This window comes from Oryx dammah, unplaced genomic scaffold, assembly GCF_014754425.2.
Source record: "Oryx dammah isolate SB20612 unplaced genomic scaffold, SCBI_Odam_1.1 HiC_scaffold_29, whole genome shotgun sequence".
Taxonomy (NCBI): Eukaryota; Metazoa; Chordata; class Mammalia; order Artiodactyla; family Bovidae; genus Oryx; species Oryx dammah.
In genome coordinates, this window is record NW_024070213.1 from 86,507,158 (window position 1) to 86,534,014 (window position 26,857).

General features: G+C 56.9%; 1 protein-coding gene across 1 annotated transcript in view; it reads right to left on the reverse strand.

Annotated features, from left to right (window-relative positions):
* LOC120858214 (histone-lysine N-methyltransferase 2D) overlaps positions 1-26,006 on the reverse strand; it is a 49,869-nt gene extending 23,863 nt beyond the window's left edge. The window contains exons 1-39 of the mRNA XM_040234138.1: positions 21,834-26,006; positions 21,458-21,584; positions 21,052-21,275; positions 20,828-20,937; positions 20,533-20,695; positions 19,804-19,969; positions 19,597-19,711; positions 19,289-19,446; positions 18,947-19,092; positions 17,186-18,808; positions 15,997-17,099; positions 15,171-15,284; positions 14,713-14,823; positions 14,070-14,174; positions 13,182-13,363; positions 12,867-13,031; positions 12,664-12,773; positions 12,524-12,571; positions 11,643-11,864; positions 11,004-11,123; positions 10,812-10,916; positions 10,454-10,584; positions 10,220-10,367; positions 9,970-10,035; positions 9,676-9,786; positions 9,381-9,518; positions 9,195-9,279; positions 8,720-8,961; positions 8,550-8,623; positions 8,288-8,338; positions 6,353-8,164; positions 6,086-6,265; positions 5,872-6,008; positions 3,792-5,653; positions 2,088-2,211; positions 1,857-1,941; positions 1,685-1,751; positions 1,361-1,593; positions 106-1,260 (exon numbers count right to left, since the gene is read on the reverse strand). Of these exons, the coding sequence (XP_040090072.1) occupies positions 106-1,260; positions 1,361-1,593; positions 1,685-1,751; positions 1,857-1,941; positions 2,088-2,211; positions 3,792-5,653; positions 5,872-6,008; positions 6,086-6,265; positions 6,353-8,164; positions 8,288-8,338; positions 8,550-8,623; positions 8,720-8,961; positions 9,195-9,279; positions 9,381-9,518; positions 9,676-9,786; positions 9,970-10,035; positions 10,220-10,367; positions 10,454-10,584; positions 10,812-10,916; positions 11,004-11,123; positions 11,643-11,864; positions 12,524-12,571; positions 12,664-12,773; positions 12,867-13,031; positions 13,182-13,363; positions 14,070-14,174; positions 14,713-14,823; positions 15,171-15,284; positions 15,997-17,099; positions 17,186-18,808; positions 18,947-19,092; positions 19,289-19,446; positions 19,597-19,711; positions 19,804-19,969; positions 20,533-20,695; positions 20,828-20,937; positions 21,052-21,275; positions 21,458-21,584; positions 21,834-21,882 (11,967 nt within the window). The 5' untranslated portion in view covers positions 21,883-26,006. The remainder of the gene's footprint in view (positions 1-105; positions 1,261-1,360; positions 1,594-1,684; positions 1,752-1,856; positions 1,942-2,087; positions 2,212-3,791; positions 5,654-5,871; positions 6,009-6,085; positions 6,266-6,352; positions 8,165-8,287; positions 8,339-8,549; positions 8,624-8,719; positions 8,962-9,194; positions 9,280-9,380; positions 9,519-9,675; positions 9,787-9,969; positions 10,036-10,219; positions 10,368-10,453; positions 10,585-10,811; positions 10,917-11,003; positions 11,124-11,642; positions 11,865-12,523; positions 12,572-12,663; positions 12,774-12,866; positions 13,032-13,181; positions 13,364-14,069; positions 14,175-14,712; positions 14,824-15,170; positions 15,285-15,996; positions 17,100-17,185; positions 18,809-18,946; positions 19,093-19,288; positions 19,447-19,596; positions 19,712-19,803; positions 19,970-20,532; positions 20,696-20,827; positions 20,938-21,051; positions 21,276-21,457; positions 21,585-21,833) is intronic.
* Between the last annotated feature and the right edge of the window lie 851 nt (positions 26,007-26,857).

The following is a 26,857-nucleotide window of genomic DNA, read 5'->3' on the forward strand; positions in this document are numbered from 1 at the left end:
CTGCTGCTGCTGTTGAAGCTGCTGTTGCTGCTGCTGCTGTTGAAGCTGCTGTTGCTGCTGCTGCTGTTGAAGCTGCTGCTGCTGCTGCTGCTGTTGAAGCTGCTGCTGCTGCTGCTGTTGCAGCTGCTGCTGCTGCTGTTGCAGCTGCTGCTGCTGCTGTTGCAGCTGCTGTTGCTGCTGCTGCTGTTGTAACTGCTGCTGCTGCTGCTGCTGCTGCTGTTGTAACTGCTGCTGCTGTTGTTGTAGCTGCTGTTGCTGCTGCTGTTGTTGAAGTTGTTGGTGTTGTTGAAGTTGCTGCTGCTGCTGCTGTTGCAACTGTTGTTGCTGCAAGGCAGCCATGGGCTGAGCACCCAGTTTGGGCTGCCCATTGTGTGGCATCAGACCCTGCTGAAGATGGGAAAGCCCGGCCATGGATCCTTGCTGTTGGTGCTGTTGCTGCTGCTGGGATGTGACCAGCCGGTGTCCCATTAGGCCCTGACCCTGCTGTGCCATCTGGGGAGAACTTAGCACCCGCGGCTGGGTCAGGAGCACCTGTCTGTGAGGGCCCTGGGGGCCCAAAGCTCCAGGGTGTGGTTGCTGCTGCTGCAATACTGCCACCTGGGCAGGGCCCAGCATGCCCTGGGGCCCCTGGGGTGGTTGGGGGGACAGCTGCTGGACCAAGAGGCCCTGGTGGCTGCTGGGAGGCAGAAGGCCCTGGGGCTTGGGACCCAGAGCCTGGTTTGCCTGTACTCCCGGGCCCTGCTGCTGTTGCTGCTGGATTGCCACCTGTCCTAGGAGATGCTGCTGCTGCTGCTGTTGCAGTTTCTGGGCCAGCTGCATGCGCTGCTGTTGGAGCTGCAGCTGCCTTTCCTGTAAAAGCCTCGAGTCAGGTCCCAGGCCTCGAAGAGCAAGGTTGCCAGGGAAAAAGCCCCCTGAGGGGCCAGCCAGGGCCCCAGCTCCACCAGAATGTTGCTGTTGCTGCTGTTGGGCCAGGGTGGTGTTTAGGAAGGGGCCACCAGGCTGTCCAGGTAGGGCCATGCCCCCGGGGGTCAGGCGAAGACCTGCAGCTTGCCCCCCAGGGGGCCCCTGAGGTGCCTGCAGCCCATGGCCTGGGAGCAGCTGACCAGGAAGCTTGGTGAGTAGCCGGGGACTCTGGGAAGGGCTAAGGGCAAGTACGGCTGAGTGCTGCTGCTGCTGCTGCTGCTGCTGCTGTTGCTGCTGCTGCTGCTTATTCCGATATTCTGCCATTAAGTTAGTGTGCTCCTTCTGCTGCTTCCGGACCTAACACAGGAAGGTCAGGGAGGTCAGCAGGGAGGCTACCCACCTGTGCCACCCTTCTTCCCAGGTTCCTGGTTGCTAAGCTGAAGTCTGCCTTCCCTACCTGATCCAGCTGTTTCTGGATCTTGCTCTGTTGTTCTGTAACCAGCTTCAGCTTCTCAGCATCAGCCTCGGGGAACTCCCGGCCAGCCTTCTTGGCAGTGCGCTGCTTGGCACACAGGGCTTTCCGGGACTTGCGGTGCACCCCTATCTGCTCCTCTAGCACCTTCAGTTGCATTTGTAGGAGCTGCTGGGTATGGAACAGCCACTCCTCATACTGCCGCTGGTCAGCCTCATCTGGGAAAGGAAGTGGACGGGTGTCAGGGGATCCAAACCCCTCTTTCCCCAAGCCACTTCCTTGCACATTCCTCCCCATCACCATACTCACTGATCACTCCCTGGGCAAAAGTGGGTGGATTGGGACGAGGCTGGGAGGAGTCACCGGCACCCCGCTCCTGGGATGAGAAAGATTGTTGAAGGGTCATTGTTCTGTACCAGGCCCTAAGAAGGGTGGCTCAAAGGCATAGGAGCCAAGTTCCTGCTCCCACCAGACCATTTACCTGGCCACTCCCAGCTGCCACGTGGTTCTGCAGATCACTGCCGGGCCCCCCTGAGAGCCTCTGAGCTAGCAGGGACACTTGCTGCCTGGAGTCCGCCAATGCAAAGAGGATGAGTTAGTGATGGGGAAAGTTGAAGGGCAAAGAGGTGGGACAAGTAGGAAGGAGGATCACGAAGAACAGGGGAAGGACTGGAAAAGGAAAAAGCCAATGCTCCCACCCCATACATCTTACCTGTTCATACCAGGTGCCACTCCAATGCTGCCCTGAGCCATCACCTTCTTGATGCCTTTCAAAGCCACCATCTTGGCCTTTGCAATAGGATCAATGATATCTTCTGCAGCGAATTTGTCCAGGTCTAGAGACAGAAGAGCCAAGTGAGCCTGGCATTGAGGTCAATGTCTGGTGTTGCAACTCCTTGACTTCCACCAAGCCAAGCAGAACAATGACATGGCATGGTGGAAAGACCACTGGACTAGGAGCCAGGTAGCATAGGTGACTCAATTCTATTATTCACCTTGCATGGTGTCAGGAAAAGGTACTCAGTAAATATTTACTGAACCAATGTATTAAAGTCATTTCACCTCTATGAGCCTCAGTTTATTCTTCTATTTGACAGAGATCATGATTCCTTAGTCTGCTTATCTCACGGAGCTACTGAGAAGATCAAATATGACCAGAATACGAGTTTACTTTATGACCTAGAAAGCATTCTTCAAAAGTCATGTTCTTAAAAAAAAAAATGTCATGTTCTTAGGACAACTAAGTGCAGCCCAAGAACCCAAGATGTGGGCAGAGTGCCAAAGCCCAATGCCAGAGTTGCTTTGGCCACAACACACACCACCTACAAACCACTCTTCTGCCTGTCCAGGACACTGGGTAGAAAAAGAGAAACAAGCAGACACCAAATCATTCTAAAATCTTATACACTGCATATTTCTCCACTACTCAGAAAGCTTAACTGACTCCTTACTTTTAAGAAGATTAACCAAACACCTCCGCCTGGTTATTCTGAGGTGGTAAAACAATTAAAAGGATATGAGGGCCAGGCTTCAAATTCCAACTGTTAGTTGTAGGATATCGAGCGAGTTAATCTTTCTGCCTCAGTTTCCTTTTCTATAAGATAATAATAGTACCTATTACATGTACACACTGCTATATTTTAAATGGATAACCAACAAGGACCTACTGTATAGCACACAGAACTCTGCTCAATGTTATGTGGTGGCCGAGATGGGAGGGGACTTTGGGGGAGAATGGATGCATGTATATGTATGGCTGAGTCCCTTAGCTGTTCACCTGATGCTCTCACATTGTCAACCAACTATACCCCAATACAAAATTAAGTTAAAAAGAAATAATAATGGTACCTACTTAATGTTTTTGTTGTGATGATTATATCACACAGTAAATGCAAAGTGCTCAGCACAGTGTTTAGCAGTCATTATTCAATAGATACTATTATAATTTGAGGTCTTCTTCAATCTGGGCCCCCACCTCACCTCTCCAAAGTTTACGGCAGTGCCCACTCACTTCCTTCCACAAAGCCTACCCCAGCCTAAGCAGTCCACTCATGGTCTCCAAATATACCTGACTTTCCTGCCACTGAGTCTCACTACATCTTTTACCAGGCCAACTACTTCTCACACCACTCTGCTCCAAGTCCTAAGCTCTGGGTCTCACCACAGCTATAAGGACTCTGCTAATCAGACTTCAGGTGTCCATTCTGTTCATTCACTCAAACATCTGAACACCTGCTAGATACCAGGCACTATTCTCCCTTAAAAGCTACAGTGTTTCTGCCTACACCACTCTCTGTGTCCGGTCTCCTTTAATTAGGGAGTATCTTGGGTCTGCAGCCTCAGAGAGAATTCAGTTAGTGGTAACCGTGATCACTCCTGAGTTACTAAGCCAGTCTCTCCCCCAAGATGAGATTACCTGTATCTGGGAAAAAGCTGTTAGCCAACTGCTGCTGCATTGCCAGCTGCTGTGGTTTCATGCACATGGACGGTGGCATGGTACCCATGGGTTTCTGTGCCAGCACCGGCTGTGGGTTCTGCTGGGGCACCAAGCCTGCCTGTCCCCCATGCTGCCCACTTAGCATATGCCCTTGGTTGGATACCATGGCCATGGATGGAGCCAGGCGCTGCTGGAGGGCATGAGCTGGTGGCTGGGTGGGCATCAATGGTTGGGCCAAGCCTGGCTGTCGGGAGCCTCCAAGTCCCAGGGAAAGCTGCTGTTGAGGGCCAGCCAAATTGGGAGAAGAGCCCTCATGGGGCAAAGACACAGCCTGGGCAGGGCCTGGGGTGGAGAGCAGGGAATGCTGCTGGGGCTGCTGCTGCTGCACAGGCTGCAGCTGCGCTGAAAGCTGCTGCTTCTTCTGCAGCTCTTTCTTCTCATGTTCCAACAGATCCTCAATGAGCAGGGGTAACTCACTGGCTACCAGTGAGCTCTCCATCTTGTCCAGCTCATCCCCAGATGCATGTCCACCAGGCAAAGTCAGGGCCCCACTCTCTAGCTCAAACTTTTCCAGTAGGGAGGACCCTCCCGGGCCACTCAGTGGGCTGGGCGTCAGCAGGTGAGCTGGTGGTCCTCCTGTGGTCCCAAAGGGGACCTTCTCAGCTGTGTGCCCACTGCTAGAAAAAGGTCCTGTGCCCATTCGAGTGTCCCGGCTGCCCGTCACACTCTGACCTGGCTTCACCCCCAGGCCTAGGGAAGTGGTGACAGGTGCTGGCTCTGCCTTGGGGGTGGTAATGGTAAACTGGCAAGGGGAAGGGTGGCGCCCACCCTCCTCCACCTTGGGCTTCACCTCGGGAAGCCCTGACGCCAGACGGGGCTCAGGCGCATCAGCGGCTGGGGGAGGGCGCTCCTCAGGGCCCAAGGGTCCTGGCTCTACCCCTCGCAACAGAGCCTCTCGTTCAGCCTTTTCATTGGCCGACTCCACCAGCCTCAGATGCTCATTGAAGATGTCCTTCTTGTCCCCAGTGTCCAGCTCAGGGTCAGTATAGGCCAGCAGGTCAAACTCATCCCCATTGAGCAGGTCATCGAGGTGGGGATCATTGGTCTCTAGGTTTTCCAGAGTGCCCAGCTCATCGTCTCCCTTGGCCACATCCACACCTAGGCCCAGGTGAGCAAGCTCCTCATCGTCCTCCAAGGCCTTGTGGGCATCAAAGTCATCATCCAGCTCAGGATCCTCACAAGGTAGTTTTCCAGCTTCCAGGGCCAGAGGAGGGGGGCGGCCAAGCTCAGTGCTGGAGGGGGGCCGGCTGACTAGCTCCAAGCCAGTGGGCAGGTTGGGACCCTTGGTGTGGGGCGTTGGATGGAGGCTGTTGTTCAGTTCAGGAGCTGGTGGGGCTGAAGGTTTCTGTGGAGGAAGGCCTGAGACTGCTAGGCCACGAAGCCCTTCAGGGGCCAGTCGGTGGGAATCCTCAGTTACAGGGTAAAAACGGGGTCTCTGTGGAGGGCCCTGACCGGGAAATGGAGGCCCCCCCGGTCCGAGTCCTTTCTGTACATTGTGCCGCAACTCAATGAACTGGGCAGGACCAGCTGGGCCAGGCACTGGTTCACCAGGGCCAGGCAGGCGGTTGGAAATTCCAGCCAAAGGGGAACCTAGGGTTTGGCGGCCAAGTTCAGGCCCAGGAGTTGAGGGAAAGCGCGCAGACATGGTAAGTCGCATGGAAGCTGCTGCTGTTGCCTGCTGCTGCTGCTGCCACAGTTGCTGCTGCTGCTGCTGCTGTAAGGGCAGGGACCCAGGATACGGTGCTCGCTGATAGAAGGCTTGGGAGCCCCCCACCAATTGCCTGGAAGTATATGCAGTAGTAAGATAAAATCAGAATGAAAAAAGAGCTAGAACATGGGCTTCCCTAAAGAAGGAAAAAGTTAATGCAGTGAGGGGGAAGGAATGGGGAAGAAAAGAAAGTGATGCTGAGGATTAGAGAGACAGGAAAATCAGGGGCAGTGCACACTGGATATAATAGACTCCCTTGATTTTTCCCCGAGGGAAGCCCAGGAGCCTCACCGGCTGTTAACATCCATAGAGGAAGGGGTGGCTGGTGGAGGTGGCCGGGAGAGTCGGTCATCACTGGGGAAAGCCCCTGGCCCCAGGATGGGGCCACCCAGCTTGCTTGGGGGCAGCCCCACAAGGCTGCTCTTGTCCTAGGAAAGATGAGGGTAGATGAAAGTGCGGCCACCTTCTGCATCTTGGATCCACCACCCCTTGCCACTCTACCTACCTGGGTCCCAGCAAAGGGGGTCTGGCCTCGACCCAGCTGCTCAAATGCGGGGCTACTCGGCTCAGCACCCCAGCTGCCTGGGGGTCCCACTGCTCCAGCAGCTGCCGCAGTCTCCTTCTCCTGCCGAAGGGTGTTGCGCTGCATCTGTTGCCGAATCAATAGCTCCCGCAGTCGCTGGCGCTGTGCAGAGTACAGACAAGACAGTAAGTCCACTGGACGAGCACCAAAGCCCAAAGGGCTGGCCCACAAACAGAGATGTCGACCCACCTGTCGCTGCTTCTCTAGTTCTGTCTGACTGAGGCCAGACATGCCTGGGTCCTGGGTACCTGAAAGCTCAGGTGCTGCCAAAGAGCTGCCCGTGCCAGCCCCTGGGTCTTCTCGCTTCTCGACCGGAGAGGTGATGCCTGCCCGGGGTGCGGCCCCATGGGGCAGGCAGGGGAGGGGCCCGTCGGGTGCGGGTTGGGGAAGGACTGACGGGGGGCGCAGCGGGGATGGCCCGTAGCCCTCTCCTGTGGGCCCGCTGCTGGGCCCCAGGGGGCTGCCCGATGGGCGGAAGTTCCCTGCGGCTACTGCGTAGTTTGTGCTTTGAGGCTTGCCCATGGTAGGGCCGGGCCCAAAATGGCTGTTGATCCCATGGGGTGGAGGGAGACCAGGCTGAGGGACAGGGGGCTTTAGGGGAGGCTCCCCGACCGCCTGAGGGAAAGTGAAACGCATGGGAGAAGGGGTGCCCACAAATGCACTGGTCCCAGGGGACCGCGCAAAATTGGGGGGTTGCACACTTGGGACCTTGGCATGGAGCTCACCTGCTGGCCCTGAGGGCAGGGCTGCTGGGAAACCCCCAGCCCCCAGCGGAGTGTGGGCTAGAGGCCCAGCCTTGAAGGCAACTTCAGAGGGCTGGGGGCGGGGGGGCTTATGCAATGGGGCAAATGGATCCCGGGACTGAGGGCGCGAGGGTGGACGGGAATAAGGGTCAGGGGATTGGAAGCGAGGGGTAACAGGGGATGGGCAGAAAGCCTCAGCAGACAGAGGACGGGGTGTTAATGGGGACTGGGAGCTGGACTGGGACTGGGGACTGGCGGGCACTCGGGAGAAAGGGTCAGAGGGCAGTGAGCGGGGAGGCAGGGCACAGCAGCTCTCAGGTGGTGGGGGTTGGGGCCGAGGGGTCAGCGGGGGTTGGGCATAGGGGTCAGGGTAGGGACCAGGGCGAAAGATGTCCGAGTGGCTGGGAGAAGAAGGGGCCAAAGCCTGGGCAGGGGGTGGCTCCTGGGGCCTTAGGCCCAAGCCCGGGCTCTGGGGCTCTACCTGAGATGCCCGAGGGGTCAGGGGGGCTTTGAAAACATCAGGTGCCTTTAACTCCAGGCCACCCAGGTGGGGGCCTGAGGAGGGAGAGTCAACAAAGCCCAGGTTTGGGGGCCCATAGCTCGGAGAGGATCCCCCAAGCTCTTCCTTCTTCACCTCCAGGGCCTTCCGAGACTCCCCGAAAGGCAGGGGCGACAGCAGAGGCTCAGCAGCCTTGCCTCCCCCTCCCCCTGGGCTCTCAGGCACAGCCAGGTTGTCCAGGGAGGGGCAGCGGGGTTTGAGGAAGGGGTCAGGCGTGGAGGGCTGGTGTCGGGGGGTGCCAGGTGGGGTAGTGTGGAACTCCCCTGGCTGGCCAGTCCCAGGACGAGATGAGGCACCCAGCGTCGGGGGCGGTGCAGGGGCCCCAGTCGGACTAGGATAGGGAGGGTAGGTGGGTGGTGCTGTGGGGAAGCGGGGCTCCAGAGCATAGGCAGAGGCCAGTCCAAAGGGGTCCTGCGAAGGCACTTGGGCGGGCACCTGGGGCGGGAGCTTGAGGAAGAGCTCACCAGGCGAGTCGGGGCCGGGCACCGTGCCTGCCGGCGGCTTCAGGAACCCGTCCGCAGAGGTAGACAAGCCGGCGGGGGGAGTGGGGCTGCCAATGAAAATGGTGGGGGCAGCAGCGGGAGGCGGACTGCCCAGGGCCCCTGGCTGGGGGGGAATGCGGAGATGTAGGGCCGGTCGGTCAGTCTTGCGGGCCATGTCGCCCACCTTGGTCTGCTTGTTGATCTGGCTCTCAGCCTGCTACAGGAGGAAACCAGGTAGACAACAGTCAGGCTGCTGCGGGCAGGCCCTCTGACCCCCACCTGCAGGGAGGCTGCCCCACAACCAGACTTGGATGCCCCCGGGCACCCTGAGCCCGCTCACCTTCTGCACCTTGTTGATGCGGTGAGCTGCCCGGTTATCTTTGGCCTTTTGCTGAGGAACAGAGGACACAGCCTGAGGCTGGGACTCAGTCTCAAGCCCAGTCCCACTCCCTCACCATGCCCTCACACTCCCCACCCAGAAGCCGACCCCTACTGGCCCAGCTGCTATGAAAGTGGGGAGTAGAAGAAATGAGGGTGACCTTCCCGAAGACACGCCGCCCATGACTCATTTCCCACGCCACTCCAGGCTCCTTCTGTCTCACCAGGTAGGGGGCTTTATCAGCAGCTGGAACTTTTCTCCACAGCTTCATGATTTGTTTGCAGCGGCTTGACCAGTCTGGAGGACAGAGACGACGTGTGAGAGGAGAACTGGCAGGTGACCCCTGCGCTGGTCGTGTTGTAGGCTGTCTCCCTTGCTCTGTCCCACAGGTACCTGGGTAATCCTGCTTGAGACTGGGGAAGTTAATATTGGCGTACAGCACAGGTGAGATGGTGGAGAGCTGGCCCAACTCCTCGTCCTTCTCCCAGCGCTGAAGACTCCGCTGATTATAGGAGAGCCCGTCGCCCTCACCCTCCGTGGTGGGGGTGGTGGGGGTGGAGGGCGTGGTGCCCCCCGAGCCTGTCCAGGGGCTGTCTGGCTCACCGGGTTCCGGGCTAAAGAAGCCCCCGCGCTCCCTGGGGCGCAGGGGCAGAGAGTCACAGAGGGCAGGGATGCCAAGCCCCACCCCAGACAAACCTCCCAGAGTCCCCAGGCTACTGCCCTGCCCCAACAGAGGACAGTCACTAGCAAGGCAGCAGAGGGAGGGAGGGGTTGCCACAGCAGCACCCGAGAGTCCAATGTTCCCGCCCCCAGCGTGGCCCCACTGGAGGGAAGGGACTGCCCACAGAGGTTAAGCACAAATACCAACCTAGAATCCAGGAATGGGGACTGGCAGAGGCCCGGGTAAGAGTCCATTGGGCTGTTGGAGGGGAGATTGCCCAAAGGGAGTCCACCTACAAGAAGCATAGGATCAGAGAGAGGGAGCAAGCGGCCCGGTCTGGAGGCAGGCTTGATACCTGCCCACCCAGTCTTCAAACCACCCCCATCGGCTCACCTTGAAGAAAGGGCCTCTGCAGCGGTGTCCGGCTGCCGTCCAGGCCAGGGGTTCCGCAACCCAGATGCTGCTCTCGTTCGGAACCCAGAACGTCCTTGAAAAGCTGCTGCAGGTCCTTGGATTCCATCTTAGGCAGTTCTGTGAGGGATCAAGGAAAGATGCTGCTGAGGAAGACTAGGGCTCAGGGGATACCAGGGAAGGTGCGCATGACTCCCCACCAGAGGAGCAATATAAATGAGTCCCTCAGGCAGAAGAGAGGACCCTTATACATGCAGAGTATGGGTCCCAGCCTCACCTTCTGTGGGAATCCTGTCTAAGTCAGAGCTAAGCATCCCTTCACCCGGGGTGCCTGGCTTCTCAGGGTCACTGGGCACTGGGGATGCCTTTATGCCACCATCCTCAGGTCCTGCAATTGCCAAGAAAAGCCCATCAGCTAAAGTCGGTGTAGAGCCACCACACTTGCCACTCTGGCAAGGACCACAAAAGGCCTGAAACACTTTCCAGCCTCCAACCTTGATGGTGCTCAGGGGCAGAACAGGTTGACAGAAGCAAAACCAAGATGGCACCCAGTCCTCCCAGAAGCCCTCACCTGGTGTATCAGCCTTGCCCTCAGGGCCACGGGATTCTTCATCTGCAACATCCGGACCATCATCTCCTATGAGCAACAGCCCCACTTCAATCAGAGATGCCCAGAACAGGACCCCAGCACCAAGGCCAGAGCCCTTGGCCAACCCTCAACTCCTAGAGACCAGCCCATTCCCCACCAAAATCTTTTACCAGCTTCCAAGTACAAAGTGAGGTTGGACCCCTTCAGACTACCTTACCCCCACATGACTGACCTTTCTGTGAGGTCGGGAGCTCCTTCCTCTCTGAGCCTCCATCGCCCTTGGCTTTGGGGGTTCCCAATCCAAAGCTTGGCCGGCCCACGCCAACTGCAAACAGGGCCTTCCGGCTCAGGTCTAGCAGCTCCTTCCCAAAGAAGGCTTCCTGTGGGAGGAGGTGGAAAGAAACAGGCTTTCTCAGGCCCTGCGGGCCAGGAGCCTGGCCAGTGGCCCTCAGAGCCTAAGACCCACCTGCAGGTAAGCAGGGAACATGTCCTCCAGTTTGTTCTTCTTGCGCCCTCGCCGCTGCTGCTTCTTCTTCTCATCCCCATCGGCTAAGCTCTGGTCCACAGAGCCCTCGGCAGGCAGGTCGGCAGGCAACACTGAGGACCCAACAGGAGGGTCAGCCTCTCTGGGGACTGTGAGCATGCTGCCCCCAGCCAGGTTAGCCTGGGGACACTTTCTGCCTATTCTCCCCCGACACCAACTGGGCCCACTACCTCCTTGACCCTTTGAGAGCACCCCTGCCCCCGGCCTCCCCGGCAGTGTCCCACGGGTCCTGCGAGCCCCACCTTCTCCCAGGCCCCACTGGAGCCCTCACCCGTCTCACCCTCGTCGGGCTGCCCATCCCCACTCAACACCTCCGCCTGTGCTGCAGGCCCTTTTTTCACACGTGTGTGGGATTTCCGCTGTCGCACCATGAAACCACCGATGCCTGTAAGGAGGCAGAGCTGAGGCTGAGAAGCCGCTGGGGACCTGGTAAGCTGCCCCTCACCATCCCACCCACATCCCAGGGCCTCACCAGGCCGATAGGGTTTGCGTTTGCGTTTTTTGCTCTCCTCGGTCTCCTCTTTGCCAGGCTCTCCATCAGGGCTGACAGGACCCTCCAGTTTAATTTCACACTCCATGTGCTCCACACTACCTGTGTGTGGAGACAAAAGAGATGGAGACAGGTCAGAGGCTTGGACCCTTTGAACCCTGTCATCCTGTCAGTTAAGAACTGAGAACTGGGGACTCCTCCCCAGATGGTCCAGTGGTTAAGAATCTGCCTGCCAATGCAGGGGACATGGGTTTGATCCCTGGTCCAGGAAGATTCCACACACCAAGGAGCAACTAAGCCTGTGAGCCACAACTACTAAAACCCGCACACCCTAGGGCCCATGCTCTGCAACAAGAGAAGCCACCACAATGAGAAGCCTGTCTACTGCAACTACAGAGTAGCCCCTACTCACAGCAACTAGAGAAAGTTCACATGCAGCAACAAAGACACAACACAGGCAAAAAAAAAAAAGAACAGACAGCCGAGTTCGCTGCCACAGAGCCATCGGACAAGACCCACAGGGGCCCAAGGGTGACTGGGAGTGACAATGCTGCCCTGACCCAACAACTCTCACAGGCATGCTCCCAGAACTCTGGTGCTCCCCGAGACCCCTAGGCTGACCTTCAGCCTTGAGCAGCTCGTCCGTGTCCAGGTCACCATCCTTCTTGTCATCAGGGCCCAGGACCTCTGAAGGCTCGGCCCCCTCCAGCCCCGCCTCACCTGGGAGGCCGGGCCGTCCACGCCTCTGACGCCGCTTGTGCAGAGGCGACATGGTCAGGTTACGCAGCACCGCCATGCCCGTTTCTGTCAGCCACACGCCCTCGAAGCGAAAGTACTGGGGCTCTGCACAAAGAGGGGGAAGCATGTGACCCCATGGAGCCCCAGGGAAACTGGGACTCTGAGTTTCTGCCTAAGTCCCTAGCTGGGACAAGAGCAATGAGAGACAGACTGAAGTCCAGACTGGGGTCTGAGGGCTACAGAGGAGAGACCACCGACGGGCACCAGCTGAGGCCTGAGTGCTCTTGCAGTGACCCGAGGGGGTCTGAGAGGCAGCGGCTGCTGAAGCTGGACTCTGCTCCTGATGAACCCTCAGGTCACCGAATATATTCTCTGGCTATGTGGACCAAGGAGGGCCCCTCCTTGCCGAATGCCAGCTCATAGTGCCCCAGATGCCAGGAGCAGTGCCTACATCATGATGGATGGAGGTGGCAGAGCTTCTTCATTAAGGAAAAAGAGCAGAGTTCAGAAGCTCTCTAAAGATGAGAGTCTGGCTGTACAAAGGCCATGTTGGCTGGTGAATGGAATTCTGCCAGGAACCTAGAGGCCGTGAGTGTCACCACAACTTCACCACTGACCTACAGGGTGACCTTGGGCAGGTCACTCAACATCCCTGGGTCTTAGCCTTTTTTCTGTGAAAAATGAGATAAAATTGGAGGACTGGAGCTGGACTAAGTGTCTAAGGGTCTTCTCGGGCACTGGCATTCAGATTTATTGTGACTCACCAGGCTCTTTCACCTTCATAGGTACCAACTCTGGAGGCGCGACAGGCGCTGTGGAGAGGACAAACAGCTGGAGGCTCTGGCCCAGAGCAAGGCACCCCTGCGCTGACCCCTCCTCCCGCTCCCTAGCACCCGGGACTCACCAGCAGGCTTGACCACGTAAGGCTGGCAGGAGACACAGTCGAAGCCCTCATCAGCTGCCTGCTCCACATCATCCTCTGTGAAGAGGCTCTCACAGCCAGCATGCATCCACCTGGTTGAAAGGAGACAGGAGGAGGTGAACAGAAACAACGCAAGGCTGAAAATGGGGCGGGGGGGCCTATCTGGGGGAGACGGGCACCCTCACCGTTCACAGTGGCGACACTGGATCAGCAGGTCCTCCTCCACGTAGGGGGCATGACAGATAGGGCAGGTCACCAGGCTGGCACAGGGCCCGCAGTGTGTGTAACTATTCTGCCACTCACAGTGGAAGCCAGGGGAGGCGGCCCCACACTGCATACAAGACACACACCTGGTGGGGGCAGAAAGACAGACCCTCAACACCTGACCTACCCAGAGCACCCAGACCAGCCTGGCCTTCTAAACCCAGCCTCAGCCATGTGTTCAACATCATACTCACTCTTAACATGTCAGGCCCACCTGAAGTTGCTAGTCTCCTTACCACTTGCACTTCCAGCCACCCTTGGGCACGGTGAGCAGTGGGGGGTCCAGGCAGTACGTGTGGTAGCTAATGTCACAGTCATCACAGAGCAGGAGGCGGGAGGGGTCTGAGGCCTGGCCACACACCTCGCACACGATGCACTCCACACAACGCCAGCCCTTCAGCAGCATCACCTTGGTGATCTGGTGCAGGAGACGGCAATTCCTCAGGGGGTGATGCAGAGGGCAGGGCAGACCTCTCCAGGGGTGCTGGGACTTACACAGGTGGGGCTGGAGGACCCCCGTACCCAGGCCAGGCCTTCATTTGAGCACAGGGAAGATACACGGAGCACCCTCACCCCTAAAACAGTGGCTCGTAAACTTAGGCTTCCAGGGATCTCCACTGATCAAAGAACAGCCTCACCCAGCCACTGCCTTGTTAAGATCTTTCACTACCCAGGTGGTATTTCCCCCAGCTTTTCTTGAACATGTAGAACCTGCTACTGCTGCAAGTCAGTGAATGTTAGCAGTGGACAAGTTCTAAATGTTAATGAAAACCCCAAAATGACTGATCATGCTTGAGTCAAAAACACGGCTTTCTCTTTGTGGACATGTGTTTGGTTCTGATTTTATATTTTATATCCAGACCATGTTTTCTACTAGAAAAGTTATCACAATTTTTACAATGTACTCAATTATACCAGTAAGTCATGATCTGTAACAAAGAAACTCATTAGACCACTATGGTTTCCAAAACATTTTTCCCAAGATGAATTTGATAGCCACTGGAAATTGATGAACAAGTTCCATGACCAATGGCCACTTTAAGTAGAGTGGCCAGGAAAGAGACCTAGGATGAGCAGTAACTGACCCCACTCCCCAGACCAGATCTCTGGGGCTCTGAACTCACCTTGCTGTTGACACAGTAGGGGTGGTAGCACTGAGAGCACTGGGAACAGGCAAGGAGGTGGCCCTCTGCCCCCCGGCCAAAGCTGCCACACACCACACACATGTCCTAGGGAGACACACAGAGACCCGTGTCCCGCCTCACAGCCTCAGCACCACTCAGTCCCCGTGACCGACCACGATGCTCATCTCACAGGAGGGAGTCAGAGAACCAAAAGCCTATCCCTGCGCTAGGGCACAGCAAGCCATCACGGGACCCTGCTCCTTGCTAGCCTGCCTTGTTCGTCTGATCGGGTAATCTGAAATGATACAGCCTACCGTGGATAGAGGTAATGAGAAGTGAAAGAAAAGGTGGGTGAAGACTGATGGGGATTACAGTAACATACACGACAAATTCTGTAGCTTCAAGATTATACGTTCCCTAGACTAGGAGCTTCAATAGAGCAGAAATCGTTCCTGCCTTTTTCACTGCTACATTCCCAGCTCCCAGTTCAGTGTCAAGCTCATTTTCTAGTATTCCGAAAAGTAGGTCTCTGGTTTTCCTCATTTACCCTCCCACCAAAACACATGTATCCAAATGCCATCCTGGCGTTCGGTCTGCCAGGTCTTACTGCTGAAGATGGGACTACTTGAGTCAAGTACGGTACCTGCATTAGCACAAATTTGTCTGTGTTGGAGAAGAGAACCACAGTATTTTGCATGGTATCATCATCATCGTCTTCTTCCTCCTTGCTGGGAGAGCTATCGATATCAGCAACCTTATAGGCAGAGAGTTGTGCAAAGTGAGGCAGCTAAATCTGCCCCGACTAAGCTGCTTTCCTCTTTGGTGTTGGGGGAAGGCGGCATAAACCCCCGGCTAAGATGAAGGCCAGGAACCAGGACTAAGAAGCAGAAGAACACCCCAGCTCCCAAATTGGGCCTCAGCCCAACATCACATTTCAGAGAAGCCTGGGGGCCAAGAGGACAGAAGGAGCACAGACATAGCTGGACAGGCCCTAGGCTAGCAGGCAGGCAGAGCGTGCAGGGGACTGGCAGGACTTAAAGGGTGTTTAATCTTGACGGGGCCAGCTGAAGCATGTTTGGGGGATGGGAGGCCTCTCCTTACTACCAGAGTCTCAATGGAAGAAGTAGTTGATTTTAGCCGGGCCCGTCCTCTCCCACGTCCTCCATGTGCTCCTCCACGTGGCCGGCGTCTCCCTGGGAAACTACTGCTGCGACCCTGAGTGAAGGAAACAGGTAATTACAGGAGGAGTAGAGAGCTAACAGGTGGGGTCCATAGGCTTAGAGGCAAGAGAAGAGACAAAGGGACAGGGTATGGCAGGTAACAAAGTCCAAGCTTCCCAGTCAGGGCCAGGGAGGAAGCCCAAACTCTAGAGTAGCAACAGGGAGGTAGCTCTGGTCCAAACCACTCCTGATCTTCCAAGAAAGAGTGGCCAACATGGTACTGTATAGTAAGAAAAAAGACTAGCTTGAGAGATCTGAGTTTCTAGTACCGATTCTATTGACTGAGTAACCAAGAACCCAAGATGAATTCAAGGATCTCTGAGAACCTGCTGCTGCTAAGTCACTTCAGTTGTGTCCGACTCTATGCGACCCCATAGCAGCCCACCAGACTCCCCCGTCCTTGAGATTCACCAGGCAAGAACACTGGAGTGGGTTGCCATTTCCTTCTTCAATGGATGAAAGTGAAAAGTGAAAGTGAAGTCGCTCGGTCGTGTCTGACTCTTAGCGACGCCATGGACTGCAGCCCACCAGGCTCCTCCGTCCATGGGATTTTCCAGGCAAGAGTACTGGAGTGGGGTGCCACTGCCTTCTCCCTCTGAGAACCCAGGATTCAATAAGTCAGGTGGGAAGGTATCAGTGAGTGACAGAACCGTACCTCTGACAGTGACGGGACATCAAACACATCCAGCGGCCGGATAGCCCCTCACCTGTTTGATGCGGGAACGAGCTGGGGAGCTGCGCCGCCTCCCCTTGTCCCCCTCGGCTTTGCCTCCTCCAATAGCTGTCCCAGCATCACACAATAGCGAGTCATCAGTCTCTGGCAGCGAGTCGGTACAGAGCCGCAGGGAGCCCTCATCTCGGGCTGGACTAACGTCTGTAGATACCCCCAACTCCATGGACAGGGAGCCACCCCCCTCAGGATCTGGAGAGCCCAGCAGGGGCTCTGAGCCAGGAAAACTGGCACTGGCATCGCCCTGGCTCAGATTGGAGATCTCATTAACGATGTCGGATTTGATGAGAGTAGGTGGGGTCGGGGCCACTGGTGCACGTGGCTCCTCTTGCTCTTCACAGGGTGAGCCCTGCCCTGCCTGCTTGCATTCTGGGCCATAGACCTCCATAGGGGTCACAGGGGCCAGCTCCTCAGAGTCCAGGAGCACAGGGGAACCCTTAAGTTCACTAGCCAAACTGCCAGGGGTCTGTCCAGCCTCTGGCTGTGAACCAGGAGTGTCAGTCCCATCCAGAGGGGCTGTATCTTCCCCCAGGCCACAGAAGTCATCCAGGGCTGGGGCAGGGCTGGGGGCAGGGCAGGAAAGGTTCCCCAGAGGAGACGGAAGAGGACTAGTAGGGCTGGGTTCCAAGGCTGGGCACTCAGGTTCTGGGGCTTTCTCAGTCTCCATCTTCTGTGGCTCAGCCTCTTCTGAGACCTCCACTGCCTTGTCCATTGGACTCAGGGGGGAAGGAACCGACAGTGGAAGGGCAGGAGAGCACTGGGAAGGAGGTGAGTTTGAGGGAGGCAGGGAATGCTGGAGGAGTGGGGAACGAGGGGGAAGGGGCTCCATCAGGATGGGAGAGGCCGGTCCCATGGGGGAGCCTGGGGATGGGGGGAGGATCATAGGGGGTACAGGCTCAGGGTCAGTGCAGTTAGCTTCCGGTGGAGGGCTGATAGGTGTCTCCAGGATGGGGGCAGCCAGTGGCGACTCAGGGTCACTGTCCCCTTTGGCATCAAAGGGGTACTCTAACTCTCCCAACGGAGACAGGGCTGGTGGGGCCACAGTTGTGATGATGGGTGAAAGTGGAGGAGGAAGAGGATCTGGAGGAAAAGAGAGGCTCTTAGATTAGATGTGCCATAAAGAGTTAAGACAGTCCCAAAGTAACAGAGTACTAAGTGCCCCTTACCTGGTGGCATCAGCCGAGGTGACAAAGATGGCTCCCCAGATGGGGACAACGGCAGCTCCTCAGGCAGAGGGGACAGAGGTGGTTCCCCAGGCTCAGACAGGGCCGGCTCTCCAAGCACGGGGGATAAGGGTGGCTCCCTGGGTGGGAGGAATAAGGGCAATTCCTCAGATGCAGGGCACAGGCCTGGCTCCTCAATGGGCTCCTCAGGTTGAGGGGACAGGTGCGGTTCCTCAGGCCGGGGGGACAGGCATGGCTCCTCAGGCCGGGGGGACAGGCATGGCTCCTCAGGCCGAGGGGACAGGCGCGGTTCCTCAGGCCGAGGGGACAGGCGCGGTTCCTCAGGCCGGGGGGACAGGTGTGGTTCCTCAGGCCGGGGGGACAGGCGCGGTTCCTCAGGCCGGGGAGACAGGCGTAGTTCCTCGGATGCGAGGGACAGATGTGGCTCCTCGGGCATGAGGGACAGGTGCAGCTCCTGAGGCGCGGGGGACAGGCAGGGCTCCTGGGGTGCAGGGGACAGGCGAAGCTCCTTGGGCGCAAGGGATAGGCGTGGCTCCTCAGGCACAGGGGACAGGTGCGGCTGCTGGGGTGCGGGGGACAGGCGTGGCTCCTCAGATGCGGGGGACAGGCACGGCTGCTGGGGTGCAGGGGACAGGCGTGGCTCCTCAGATGCAGGGGACAGGCACAGCTCCTGGGGTGCAGGGGACAGACGTGGCTCCTGGGGTGCAGGAGACAGGCGCGGTTTCTCAGGTTGAGGGGACAGGTGTGGCTCCTCAGGCCGGGGGCAGAGTTGCAGTTCCTCAGGCAGTGGCAACAGCGGTGACTCCTCCAGCGGCAGGGACACGAGCAAGTCCTCCGGAGGCGGGGAAGCAGGCGGGTCTTCAGGTGGCGGGGATGTAGGGGAGTCCTCAGGTGGAGGAGACAGGCGTGAAGCCTCAGGTGGAGGGGATGTGGGAGACTCCTCAGGTGGCGGTGACAGGGGAGACTCCTCTGGTGGGGGGGACAGGCGTGACACCTCAGGCGGGGGGGACATAGGCAAGTCTTCAGGTGGTGGGGACATGGGTGAGTCCTCAGGTGGTGGGGATAGGCGTGACGCCTCAGGTGGCGGGGAGAGAGGAGATTCCTCGGGTGGAGGGGACAGGGGCGACTCCTCAAATGGTGGGAACAGACAAGAGGCCTCAGGTGGCGGAGACATGGGTGACTCTTCAGGTGGCGGAGACATGGGTGACTCTTCTGGTGGTGGAGACAGGCGAGATGCTTCCGGTGGTGGGGAAGTAGGCAATTCTTCAGGGGGAGGGGACAGAGGAGACTCCTCCAGTGGTGGGGACAGGGGTGATGCTTCAGGTGGTGGGGGTAAGGGTATATCAAGTGGGGGTTGTGGGGGGGAGTCCTCTGGGCAAGAGAAGGGTGGTGACTCAGGTGGGGGAGACAGAGGAGATTCTTCAGGCGGTGGAGAGAGGGGTGAGTCCTCAGGCGGTGGGGACAGGCGCGATGCCTCAGGCGGCGGGGACGTGGGTGAGTCCTCAGGTGGTGGGGACAGGGGCGACTCCTCAGGTGGGGGCAGCAGTGGCATCTCCTCATTTAGGGGGGCCTCCAACTGGGGCTCAAGTTGGGCCCCTTCTCTCCCTGCAGACATAACACAATCTGCTCCTACCTAGCTCAGCTGCACCCCCACAGCAAGTACAGGATCAGGGCAAAGCAGAGATTGGCCCTTGCCACAGGATAGAAGGGGATTACTTTCAGGAACCCTCAAACCCTACTCACCTAGTGGTTTGGCTTCACATTGCAGGGGCCCCGGTTCCTTGGGTTGCATAGAGGTCACGTGTCCACCCTTTGGCTGCCCTTGGCACGCAATGTACAGACTACTGGGCTCATCAGTGGGGGTAGCGCCAGGCTCTGGGGGTGAGAATCTGCAGAGGGCACGGGAAGCCGACTCGCATCACCTACTGACCCCTCTAGAGCACACAGGGGTGAGGCATGGATGCTCTGGAATGTACTGCTCACCCGAGGGCCCTCCTCTCAAAGGCTGTTTGCTTGAACACAACCCCTGCCCATCTCAGTACCTCCCAGGCCCCCTCCCAATCTCTGCCAATCCACACCACTTACCTGCTACAGACCGGAGGGTGCTGCTCAGCACGAGAACTGACAGGCTGTCCTCCCGGGGCTTTGTGACAGCGGTGACAGAGCGAGTAGTTCTCAAACCACTCAGAGTTGGGATTCAGCTCAGCTGAGCCTGCCCCACAGGCCCGGCACACCCGGCATGCCTAGCAGAAGGGAACAAGCCAAATGGCCACCAGTCAGACAACAGAGATGCAAAGGCGGGAGAAGAGCACAGGGCATGTCCCAACAGAGAAACCTGGGGCACTGCAGGAGGTGGAATTAGGGAGAGTAAGGCAGCACTGGGGCACACTCACCTTGCACTTCCAAGAGTGAGCAGGCAGTTCCTCCATTGGTGGTGTCAGGCAGAAGGTATGGTATCCTTTGTCACACGTCTCACAGACCAACATCTTAGAGTCATTCCCAGGTTTCCTGCGGGGGTACGTAACAGGGTTCTCCCTGCCCTCCTTTTCAACCCTGACCTGTGCTTCACCTAAGGTTCCCTTCTGCCCTCCCACTTTTACCTGCAAGCTTGGCACACTTTGCATTCAGGGCACTGCCAGCCAGCACGCTTGCGGGCAGTCAGAGCAGTGTCCAGACAGGCCCCGTGATAGTGATGCCCACAGCTGGTACAGAAGAACAGGTCACATAATTCCCCTGGCCCCTCACATACTGCACAGCGAGCCTCCTCTGCAATAAGAAGGGAAGGATGACACAGGTCAGCTATGGATTCCTTATAGGACTCAGCACAGTGCTGTCTATATAACCGGCATTTCACAGACACAGAATGAACAGAGTTTCTGACTGTCTGCCTGACATATGCCAGGCGCTGCTCTGGGCACTGCACTGCGTCGTGCGTGTATGCTCAGTCATTTCAGTCGCGCCCGACTCTGAGACCCCATGGACTGTAGCCCACAAAGCTCCTCTGTCCATGGGATTCTCCAGGCAAGGATATGGAGTGGGTTGCCATGCCCTCCTCCAGGGGATCTTTCCAACTAGGGATCGAACCCACATCTTTAACTTCTGCACTAGCAGGCAGGTTCTTTACCACTAGTGCCACCTGGAAAACCCAGGCACTACAGAGATCACGGTAAATGAGACAGGCAAAGCCACTGCACTCAGAGTCCAAGCCTATTTTCATGGGGCAGACTGACAGCACGTAATTACAGATTTCGGAGCACTCTGCAGAGCATAAAAACCCCAGCAGCCGTGGACCCTCACGTGTCCCCTGTCCAAGCGGCAGGACTTCTCACCCAGATGTGCGGCCCCCTCACTGTGCTCTGGGCATAGCAGCTGCAGTGTTTTCATGGATAAGAAGGAACCGCTGGCAGTTGCACAGGGGAAGTGGTAAAGACGTGAACATCCAGGCGAGCGGCAAGGGATGGAGGCACCAAGTCTGGTGCAGTGGGAGCAGCGCTGCCGGAGTGGAAACAAAGCCTCAGCACTGGCCAGCTCTCTCCAGAGCCACAGACCAGGCACAGTTCTACCCCAGTATGCCCTCTGCCCACCCTGCCCTTTGCCTGTGCCATTCCCTGGCCCCCACCCCACCTGTGAGATCCCTGAGAAGATGGCCTTGTCCACACCACATAGTTCTGGGCCCTCCTGCCCCCATACGCCTGCCGACCACGCAGCGCACCAATGGTGAGCCCAGCAGGACCCTTTATAGGTGGAAAGAGGGAAAACAGTTAACAAGAACGTGACCCCTGGTTCAGGACCACCTAGCCCTACCCCATTTCCTTCCCAAGTCAGCTACCCTACTTCCCTTCCCTTACCTCCAGGTTCTCCGAGGTGGGCAGGTGTCAGGCCCTCAGGAAAACCAATCTGTGATAGGTCCTCGCTGGGCAGCGCTCCCTCATTGGGCCCTGGGTTCCCCCCAGGGGACACCACGGGACACCGGGGCCAGTCAAATGGCAACTCAAAGCGCCGTAGCTCCCGCTGCCCATGTAGACTGGGCTCTCCGCAGTTACAGAGAGCACAACGCCGCACTGGACCCCCGCTGTGAACACACAAGCATCAGCACCACGCTGGTTCTGCCCTAGGGCACCCTCAACAACCCCACGACTTGGCACACCTATGCTTCCTGAACACTCATTTCCTAAATCTTCCACTTTGAAAGCCCCAGATGCTCGAATCAAGTCTTCATACATTTTTATATCCTCATTTCCCCAAACTAGTTACCTGCAGTCCTGGGGAGGCTCCTGAAGCCGGGGACCCCCAGAACTGGGCACAGAGACCTCCCCAACATGTGGTTTGGGAAGGTCTGGCTCAGTGGCACCTGACTCCTCGGAGGCTGCAGGTCCATCAGCTGAATGAACAAAGAAAAAAGATGTATCAGCCATTATCCTCTGTTTAATACCAGTCCACTCATCAGACCCATGAAATTACCCAAAACCCTTGGTGGATAACAGTGATGGCATTTCAACTTCTGTCCCAAAGAACAAAGTCCTTCAATTATTAGCTGTCTATCAGACAGACTTAGCTTCTGTCCCTATGCTAGGACAAGAAATCTAAGATTTCCTGGGAAGAACAGAAACCCAGTGTTTGTCCTACCCACCTGCTGGTTCCGAATCTTTATCCTCACCAGGCGGCTTCGGGCTGTCCATCCCTCTCTCCGACTGGGCAGAGCCCTCTCGGGGAGACCTGTCAGAGCCAAGAGATATCTATTTGTCTAGGAAGTCTTCCCACTAAACACTTTGCTCCAAATCCTAAGGAGAAGGCAGCTAATGTTATCTAGAACCTATAGAAATCAAAACAAAATCACACCTACAAACTCCTGTACTAATGACAAGGAAAATCCTTCTCCCCAACCCTTGTCCCACCGTCTACTTCCCCTCCAATAAACACATATCCCCTTCTTCCACTCTGAATTCCTGGGGGATCCACTTTCCATCTCCTGCCTAAGAGTTCCCAGGACAACCAGAAGCACCCACAAGCTACATCTAGTACAGTATCCCTCTTTGCCTCACATCTGAGTTCTTGGCTGCTGGTAGGCCCTATCCCTTGGACTTTTCCCTCAGTTCTCAAGTCAGCTACCATCCTAGAGGTCTTTCAGCACTAACTCAGGAATAGTCATAAACCAAGAAGTCTGAGTTCAGCTGAAATCCCTCTACTGGAGACCAAATTTGGGGTCTTGCAAGATGTAGAACATGTTACTGGAACAAAAGCCCAGCTGTGGATGGATCTCCCCCACCTCCACTGGTTTCAACCAGAATATTCCAATCATAACAGAAGAAACTCCCCATTTCCCACCTACTGCCCATCTAAATCTAACTCAGGCCCACCCCCTGGCCCCTGCCATGACTGAGCTCAAGTTCTCACCCAGCCTGAAGGCCTCAGGTCGTTGCCCTTAGCAACGCCAACTGCCCTTCCTCCTTAGATGTCCCTAGAAGTTAACAGAAGGGGCCTTAAGAGTTACTGAGCATGTGTAGCCAGGCCTGGTGCTAGGCATGCTGGGAGTTGTAGTCTCAGGAAGCACACAGCCACTTGGAGCTGTTCTAAACAGGGGCAGGACACAGCAAAGCAGCTTCCTTCCTCTTCCGTCAGGCAGGGTTTCCACACACACTATGGGGGTGGGGGGTAACGGTCCCCTCTTCAAAGATATGCCTGCCTATCCCAGAGCCAAATGAAACACACTGAAGTTATACCTAAGAAGGTCAAGATCCACACCTTTTGGCATATTTTCCTAAATCTCAGAGGAAACTAATAAACACAGTACAAAAAAGAGAGAAGTAAAGAATTACAGAGCTGAGGAAGAGGAAAGGGGTCCTACAGAAGAAGGAAGAAAGGGACAGGTGCCAACAGCTCTTAGTGGGAAGGGTAGGGGCTTAAGCAGAGAAACTATAGAAAGTATTATTTTCCCATAGCAGGTGGAGCAGGTTAGAGAACTCTAAATGAAAGTTTGAGAATTTTCTGTCTCCCCTTTTCCACTCCTCTTATTTAACCAGAAGGACCACACCAATCTTTGTAAAGACAAGCCTCTCTCCCCACACCAAATACCCCAGTCAGCTACTTGGGGTTGAGTGCATGGGGCAGATGAGACTGGAGGAATCCTCAAAGGTGCCCAGGATCCATAAATCAATTACCTAAGAACCACACTATCGGTGCTCTTTCCCTGAGTTAATACTCCATTTCCAGAGACTGGCAATGGGCCGCATGGGACATGCCACAGGAAGGGAAATTTTTACTCTTTTCCCTTTACACTATTAGATTCTACTGGGAAAGTGAAGTATCACACCTGATACCTGCTACGTTTACTCCCAGATCATCTCTTTCCCAAACCTGTCACTCACATAATCACACCTAAAAGGAAAGCAGGGTAGCCATCTAGCCAGCCCAGAGAAATGATGCTCTGGCACTTCAAGAGCCTCCCCAGAAGCCACCTATGTGAAGTAGGGGTTGGAGGTCAGGGCACCAGCTAGGCTCCTCTTCCTATTCAGCCATTCAAGGCCTGACCACACCCAGAAGGCTTCAAAGTTTCTTAAACATGTGTAACTTTTGTGGTACCTTACCACTAAATGCCCCCAAGAGCTTCCAACTGTTGTGCTCTCCAAGTTGAGGCTAAAGGAGTCACAAACAGCAAGAAATCAAAAGCAACAGTGATAGCGCAGTGGGTGGGAGGACTGCCTCACACAAGGCCAGAGGGACAAATTCCTCCGCCCTCCCCCAAGCGCAGCCCTCTCAAGCTGGTAACGCGGGCACTGCCTGGGGAGGTGCAGAAACCACCTTCATCCAGCTTTGGGAAACAGTTCCAACATCCTCCAAAGCTGCTGCCTCATTTATGGAAGACGAGAGATAAGCCAAGGGTTGAGTGTCCTCCAAGCTGGACCAGAGAATCCAGAGGCTCTTCTAAGGAGTCCCATTTCCCTACCCGGCAGTCCAGCACCTGCCCCCCCAATGCTGAGTGCAAGTTGTCAGGCCCCTGAACAGATCTAAACAAATAAAAACCACAGGTTCCCCTGTCCCAGCATTCACAGCCAGAAAAACACATATACACCAAGGGTTTTCCCCTGGATCTAAACTGGGCTAAGGCCTGGCCAGGCTTCCTCAAGGGAACTAGGGATCCTAGAGAAACACAGATCTAGGGAGTGAAACCATGGTGGGTCCATTTGACCCCAGGCTGAAGAGGCCTAGGACAGCAAGGAAGAAGGCAGGGATTCAATCTCAACCCACTCTCCTCCCTGCCTCCATCCCAGACCAAAAGCTTTAGCTCCATTATGCCAGCCAGAGGGGAAATGGAGGCTTGGAGAGGTGAAAGGCTGAAGCAAGCCCCTGAGTGAACAGCTCTTCTGTAGGACTCAGGACTTCCTGGTTCCCAGCCTGAGAATCAAACCACACCTCTCCCCACCCCCATTTTGGGCTGGCCCTCCAGGGAAGAACCCAAATGGCAACAGGGGCTCTGGAGACCCTCCGAACTATCCCTGGGTCATCCTAGGGTCAGCTACAGCCAAAAAGGAGTGGTGTCTCTTAAGGAAGTTCTTTAGGGACAGACAGCCGGAGAGGCCCTCCACAGGAGGCAAGGGCAGACAACATGGGTGACAGCTAGCCTCATTTCAGCACCCCTGTGCCACCTCTCACCTCAGGATTACCACCCCAAAAATCTTTCAAGGGCAAACCCCTATTCTGTCCTTTCCGAGACCAGGCTCAAAGTGGTCGAGCCTCTGTATGTTGGAGGGGACAGAATGAGGGAGCAAAACACAGCAGCCAAATCCTGGCTGGGCAGCATGACAGCTGTGAGAGGGGCTGTCCCAGCCCAGGGTCCAGAGGCTCATGCTGCACCCTTCATGCAATCACACACACTCCCCTTCTCCCCAACACCTCCTGCTAGGGCTGAAAACACTGGCTTCAGAGACATGCTCCTATCAGGTCATTTCTCCTCCAAAGAGGTACAGGCCACCCTATTCTGCAAGGCTGGGACTGGATCACAGGACTAGTTAACATTCCCTGACTGAAAAAGGTTGGCGAGGTCTGGGAGGGGCCCTGCAGGACTGGCCAGAGACTTGTGGGCAACCAGGCCCGGAGAAAGCGGGAGACAAAAGCCATTTTTTGCAGCCCACATTCACAGGGAGCAAATCTCAACAGCCTCCTCTATAATCCCCTAGAGATTATGTCCATCCCAAGAGGAGGGAAGGCAAAGCAGGCTAAGACAGCACTAGGCCTCGCTGGGGTCACTTTGCCACGCAGGGGTAGTTTAAAGTTGACCAGCAAGGCCAGAGCTGCCCCCAGCCCCGCCTCCTTCTTGCCCCAGCCACCTCCTTCATCACAATAGTCAGTTTCCACACACTCTGCTCCATGCACAGTGAAATAAGGCCTAGTGCAGGAATCAGGATTCCTTGAGTCTCCCAGAGACTGCTCTCGGCGCCCGGATGAGCAAGAACAACCTTAAAGTCCAACCTGGCGCTAAGTCTGGCCTGGCAGTGGCACCCTACCCCCGCTCCCAAGTTGTTCTATTCCCAAGGCCCACAAGGAACCCTGAAGGAGAAGCAGCTGACTGGGATTGGTGCTGGCATCAGGGCTTGGGTCCTAGTTTAGTAGAGCTCCCCCCAACACAAAAATAAACAGGCAGAGAGACTTTCTGGCCAGGTTCCCAAACTCCCGTGGTTCCCTGAACCCCCAGTCTTTAAAGAGGCACACCCCAGGACACCAGGCCTCGGTTCTCCTCTGGCGACTGGCTCAAGTTCCCTTGACAGACCCTGCCAAAGGAACCCTCCTCAGCTCTGGCACCCCTTTCTCCAACCTACAGGCCAGCTCGGGCCAAGATAGTCCATCTGGCTATGCCCCCAGTCCAACCCTTTCTGGGCCCTGGCCGGGCGGACTTCACTCACCTCTTCACAGGACGATCCAGAAATCCTCATCCGAGAACATGGCCAGAGCCCGGGCCGCTCCCCGACCTCCAACCGCCAGAGCGATCACAGCCGCCCCCCGCACGGGGGGGCTTAAGGGGGCCAAGAACGGTAAATCCAGGTCGGAGTGGCCACCCTCCCCCCCTCAAAAAAAGCAAGAAGCCGAAGAAGGTTCTCTGCCTCGGGTTCCAGCAGTTTAGGTTTCCATGGACAGCCCCAGGGCGGCGAATCCCGAGCGGACACAAAGAGAGCACCGGTGGCTTTGATCTTGGGCGAGCAGGCTCCGCATCCGCGTCGCCGGGCGGCCTCTCAGTCCTAGGGCCGGGCCAGCGCCCCGGCCGCCCGCGCCGGGCTCGGGCGGAACGTCGAGGCTCTCCAGATGGAACGTCGAGGCGCCTCCCCAGCAGCCCGGAAGGAATGCCGCGCCGCCGCGCCGGGCCCGGATGGAACGTGAGACCCTCGCAGGAGCGCCGAGCCCCTCTCCCCCTCGGGCCGGCGCCCCGGGGCCGCGCGAGCTACGGCGACACGGAGCCGGCGGGGCCGCGGGGCTGAACCTGACACACACCCAGTGCTGGGCTCCTCGACCCCGAGCACTCTCCCTCGGCGGCTTCGAGCCCCCCACCTTCTGCTCCCCCCGGGGAAGGGAGGAGGGTAGGTGGGCGAGGAAGAGGAAGGGGCGGGCGGTGCGAGCCCTCTGCCCGCTCCCCTCCGGCCGCTCCAGGCCCTGCGCTCGCCTCCC